We start from the raw sequence: 5828 nt of genomic DNA, 5'->3' as shown, positions 1-5828 counted from the left end.
CCTGGAATTTTCTAAGAAGACCAGACTGGCCCCAAACTCACAGAGATGCCTCCCCCTGCCACATGCTAGGTTTAAAAAATACATCAATACCATTTGCCATCAATATTGAGTTCTTTCTAGATCTGAATTTACAAGTTACCATAAGTGCCTCCAAAGTATGCTAAATCTAAAATTTTTCCCCCTCTGAGACAGGGTTTTGCTGTAGCTTTGAGTATCCTGGAACTTGCTCTGTAGACCAGGCTGGCCTCAAACTCAGAGATTAACCTACCTCTGCCTCCCTAGTACTGGAAGTGGGATTAACCACTGCCTGGCTTCTTTATTTAAAAAAAAAAAAAAAAAAAAAAATCGGGCTGGAGCTAGAGAGTTGGCTCAGTGGTAAGAGCATTGATTGCTCTTCCAGAGGTCCTGAGTTCAATTCCCAGCAACTATATGATGACTCACAACCATCTATAATGGAATTCTATGCCCTCTTCTGGTGTGTCTGAAGACAGCGACAGTATACTCTCATATATAAAATAAATCAAATCTTTAAAAAAAAATTGGGGGCTGGCTCAGCAGTTAAGAGCATTGACTGCTCTTCTGAAGGTCCTGAGTTCAAATCCCAGCAACCACATGGTGGCTCACAACCATCCGTAATGGGATCTGATGCCCTCTTCTGGTGCGTCTGAGACAGTTACATTATACTCATAATAAAAAATAAATCTTTAAAAAATAAATTGGGCTAGAGAGAGATAGATGGCTCTGTGCTTAAGAGCACTGAGTTTTGTTCAATAGAACCCGTGTTTGATTCTCAGCACCCACAAGGGAGCTCACAATTGTCTGTGACTCTACTTCCAGGGCATCTGATGCCCTCTCATCAGATATTTTATGTACATAAAAATCAAATTCAATAAATTATTAAGAATCATAATCAGTTTAAAAAAATGAAAAGCTGTCTGGGATTGGTGGCTCACAACTGTATAATCTTTTTTATTATTTTTATTTTTTTTCACAACTGTAATCTTAACTCAGAAGGCTGAAGCAGGCAGATTGCCATGATTTCTCAGAGGCTAGTCTGGGCTATAGTGAATTCTAGGCCAGCCTGGGTTACAGAATGAGACCTTGTCTCAAACAGCCAGAGCTGGAAGATCAATTTTTATTGTGCGGAATAATGGCCAGTTTTGTACTGACCTTGTTGCCTTATGCTTTTCTTTTCAGCGTGGGGGGCCAGAGTGATCATCGTGGCTTTTGCTGTCACCAGACAGAAGGATCAGCTTTACAATAAAGGACTTCCACAATGTCAAATGAAAAGTCGTATATTAAACAACCTTAATAAATATTCTGTAAGCAGAATGAAGTATAGAAACTCCAGGCGGTCACTTGTATCTCCTATGCTATGTATCTTGGTCAGCTTCCCCACAAGCTGACCTGTACACTTATTAAAGTCTACATTTTTAAATGCTAGCTTGTTAACTTACTCTTGATTATGAAATGTTCCCAGTGGTGAGCTATTAAAAGCACACAGTATCTAATAAATATCCCCTTTTCTGTTTGTTTAGATGTAGAGATAATTTATGAAGGATAATTAATTAATTCTAAGAAGTTTTTTTCCCCTGAAATTAGATGAGGATCAGTGAGATATTTCCATTGTTATTCTCTGATTTTTTTTCATTTACAAGGTTATCTGAATATAACAGTTGTAACCATACCCTATTCTAAGTAATAAAAATGCAATTTAAGTAAAAGCTGGCAGTGGGATTAAGGCTATGAAGATTAGCTATAGCTTATAATTATAAAAGGTTATGTGTACCTATAGTCAGAAAAAGTGTCTGCACTGTAGGAAGCAGGCAGCCTTATGTGAGCAAAGCCCACAGGATTGTGGAGCCTTCCCCAGGTAGGTTCAGAGGGATGGAGTGGTAAGTGTTTATGAGTGATTGATCCGTACACACTGAGACTAGTGACTGGATCATTTTCCATCCTGATGTTTTTCCAGCAGAGACCTCCTATGAAGACTTTGGCCTTCCTCCCTGTATTTGTGCCTGCTAAGTAGGCTTTGGTCTGGGAACAGGAGGAGAACTCTATCAGATCCCAGCTTCACTATACATATGTCATTTCTTCATTGTCTTACTTCTTCTAGTCCCGTTCTAGGGCCCCAGCCCTGTATAAAACGCATGGCATGCTGTGCAGTGGTGGTGCACACCTAAAATCTCAGCACTTGGGAGGCAGAGGCAGGCAGATTTCTGAGTTCGAGGCCAGCCTGGTCTACAGAGTGAGTTCCAGGACAGCCAGGGCTACACAGAGAAACCCTGTCTCAAACAAACAAACAAAAAAGAGTAAATTAGTAGTCCATGACCAGTAGACAACTAGAATTATTTACTTTTATTTTTGTTCAATCACCTATGAGCTAATCTTTTTTCTATCATTCAAGAGTTTATTTCTCTTATAAATTCTGTGCTATGAATGGGTTTACATTTGATTATAATAGTAAGCTATTCTGGTAACTAATGAAAAATATATAATTCATCTTTTTGGGCTTTTTTGTGCCAAGGCCTTACTATAAAGTTTGGTTGGCCTAAAACAGAACTGGCTGCATAGACCAGGGTGGCTTCAAACTCCTAGAGACCCCTGCATCTGCAGTGCTTGGATTAAAGCCATGTACTTCATGTCTAACTAGGATTCATCTTTTTTTCCCAAAGAAGGTTCTTTTGGGGGGTGAAGACATGGCTTGGCTTGTAGTGTGCTTTGGCAAGCAGTCCTGAGGACCAGAGCTGGGGCCCTAGCACCCATGGGACCAGCTGGAAGCACTTACGTACTTAGAATTTTACTGCTGGGAAGGTAGAAGCAGTCTGGCCGGCCAGCCAGCCTAGCCGAGGTGGTGAGCTTAGTGAGGGACTGTCTTGGAAAACCAGATGGAGAGATTGAAGAAGACACCCAACACTGACTGACCTCTGCTTCTGCATATGTACCCTTAATGTACACAACACAAAAACATTCATACATTATTTGAGAGCTGAGGATATAGTTCAGTAAGCTCTTGCCTACTATGTACCAGGCCCTGGATTCAATCCTATGGCTTCAAAACAAAAAAGATGGGTTTCTACAGTCTATGGGTGTTTTACTTGGTCATAGGCAGTGACAAAGGGCTGTGGCAATAATAGCTACTAACCACTTTCCAGACATTGGCTTTACCTATCCAAAGTCACTTAAGCCTTCCTGCAGCGTTTGAGTAGATCCTATCATAGAGGAGGAAACTATGCGCAGAAATAAGTTTAAATCATTCATGTAGTGATTGAGTACTGGTTGGCCAGCATTCCACTACTAGATTACACTAGCATCTTTTTTCTTTTATGATTTATTTATTTTATGTATATCAGTGTCCTATCTGCAAGTATACCTGCGTGCTGGAAGGCATCAGATCCCATTATAGATGGTTGTGAGGCACCATGTGGTTGCTGAGAATTGAACTGAGGACCTCTGGAAGAACCAATGCTTTTAACTGCTGAGACATCTCTCCACCCTATACTAGCATCTTAATATTTAGTCCTTGTATTCTGTTGCTATCTCCAACATATCTTAATATTTCTAATTTTTAGAAACATCAGTTGCAAAGAAAGAGGAAATACAGCCATATTGACAGCTACTCCAACTCAGAACTCAGGGATCAGCCTGTTAGTGGATTTTTATGTGCTAGGGGTCAAAATTGGTAACAGTCTGGTGAAGCCATCTGTTTTATCACAATACTCACAGGTCTTGATTTTCCTTTTCCTTCTTTCTATCTAGTGTGGTCTCTTAGTAGCCAAAGCAAACCTTTTAAAATACTATCAAGGGCCAGAGAGATGAAACTACTACCATCAAGCCTGAAGACCTGACTTAAAATGTCACTGTGGTACCCCCACCATAATCGATAATCACAATAAATAAAATATAATAAAAATTTAATCTGATTCTATTGTTAGTGTTCGGTGGACATCCAGTGACATCTTTCTTGCAATGGCCTAAATAAAGCTGCAAAACACCATCTCCATCTCAATCTCTCTTAGAGTTACCATCATCTCTCATGTTTAACTTTTTTCTGAGTCAGGTTCTCACTATGTAGACTTAGATGGTCTAGACCTATATTTTTATCTTCTACTACAATAGGATTTTTTGTTAAAAGGTATTTTTAGGTCTACAATAATTTTTGACAGAAAGCAATACATATTTGTTAAAAATTTTATTTTAGTTGTTTTGAGACAAGGTCTCTCTTTGTATCCGTGGCTGGCCTGGAGCTCACAGAGATCTGCCTGCCTGTGCCTCCCTAGTGCTGGGATTATAGGCATGTATGCATCTTAAACGAGTTTTTTATTGTAGCATTGTGGATTCTAATTACATAGATTTTTGTAGCATGTAGGATTCTTTTTTTTTTTTTTAAAAGATTTGTTTATTTATTATATATAAGTACACTGTAGCTGTCTTCAGACACTCCAGAAGAGGGAGTCAGATCTTGTTACGGATGGTTGTGAGCCACCATGTGGTTGCTGGAATTTGAACTCAGGACCTTCAGAAGAGTAGTCGGTGCTCTTAACCGCTTGAGCCATCTCTCCAGCCCAAGCATGTAGGATTCTAATTATAACCTGGTTACTTATATAGTTGCAAATTTTGTGATTCATGAATTATTATTCAACCCAGGACTATAGAACTCCCAATGACCAATAGCAGATTGGGGGGGGGGGTGAGACCATAGGCCAAGCTTCCTGGAAATTGCAAGCTTCCTGCCTCAGTTTCCAGTGCACTGCCAAGCCTGGCAGGACAGGGATGTGTAGGAATGGAACAAGAACAGGGAACAGTAGAGGGAGAATCTGATTAGTTAATTAAGCTTACTTTTCCTTTTCATAAGGGTTAAAGCACTTCTTTATGTTACCTAAAACTGGCCAGCTTAGAAGGGCTGGCTGCTAGTTCCTTGGAAAGTCAGATTAGTTTCTGTCTAATGCGGTGGAACTTCATTCAGCATGCCTCCAATTTTGGTTTGATATGGCGAACCTTGTGTGGATCTCTTAAATTTTATTAAAGTATTAGGGGGCTTGGAGATGGCTTAGCTTTTTAAAAAAAAAAACATTTGTGTATATGAGTGCTTTATTTGCATGTATGCCTGAATGACAGAAGAGGGCATCAGATCTTATAAGCCAACTCATGGTTGCTGGGAATTGAACTCAGGATCTCTTGAATATGCAGTCAGTGCTCTTATATGCCCGAGCCACCTCTCCAGCCCCTGGCTCAGCTCTTAAGAGCACTTGCTGCTCTTCCAGGTTCAGTTCCCAGCATCCACATGGTGCTTCACAGCCATCATTACAGTTCCCTAGAATGCCCTTTCATGACCACTACGGGCACTGCACACATGGGATACATAGACATACATGCAAGTAAAACATCAATACGCATAACACTTAAAAAAAATTTTTTTTTAAAGCAAAGGGTTTTTGTGTTTTTTTTTTTTTTTTTCCAGGTGGTTTTGTTTTTCGATACAGTGTTTCTCTGTAGACCTGGCTGTCCTGGAACTCACGCTGTAGACCAGGCTGGCCTCGAACTCAGAAATCCGTCTGCCTCTGCCTCCTAAATGCTGGGATTAAAGGCGAGCGCCATTGCCGCCCGGCTCCTTCCGCAGTCTCACACTTTCTGCTCCATTCCAAACTTAGAAACACCATGTGAGACCGCTGACCTATCTTTGGGATCGAAGAAAATCCACGTTAAAGACAAACCCAGTAACAATTCCGACCACAGTCTGCACGTGGCAGCGGGGAAGGGCTGGGTTCACGGCCCAGCTCAGCTTCCGTAGGGCTGGCCTCGCCCACAGCGGAAGTGTGGGCGGGACA

General features: G+C 40.9%; 1 protein-coding gene across 2 annotated transcripts in view; it reads left to right on the top strand.

Annotated features, from left to right (window-relative positions):
• Positions 1-1443, top strand: part of Mrps36 (mitochondrial ribosomal protein S36) — a 10176-nt gene extending 8733 nt beyond the window's left edge. For both annotated transcript variants that reach the window (XM_031360405.1, XM_031360404.1), the window contains exon 4: positions 1198-1443. In XM_031360405.1, the coding sequence (XP_031216265.1) occupies positions 1198-1215 (18 nt within the window). In that variant the 3' untranslated portion in view covers positions 1216-1443. The remainder of the gene's footprint in view (positions 1-1197) is intronic.
• The last annotated feature ends 4385 nt before the right edge of the window (positions 1444-5828 follow it).

Source organism: Mastomys coucha, unplaced genomic scaffold, assembly GCF_008632895.1.
Source record: "Mastomys coucha isolate ucsf_1 unplaced genomic scaffold, UCSF_Mcou_1 pScaffold8, whole genome shotgun sequence".
Lineage (NCBI taxonomy): Eukaryota > Metazoa > Chordata > Mammalia > Rodentia > Muridae > Mastomys > Mastomys coucha.
The sequence above is the reverse complement of the archived record's forward strand: the minus strand, read 5'-3'. Positions and strand labels throughout refer to the sequence as shown.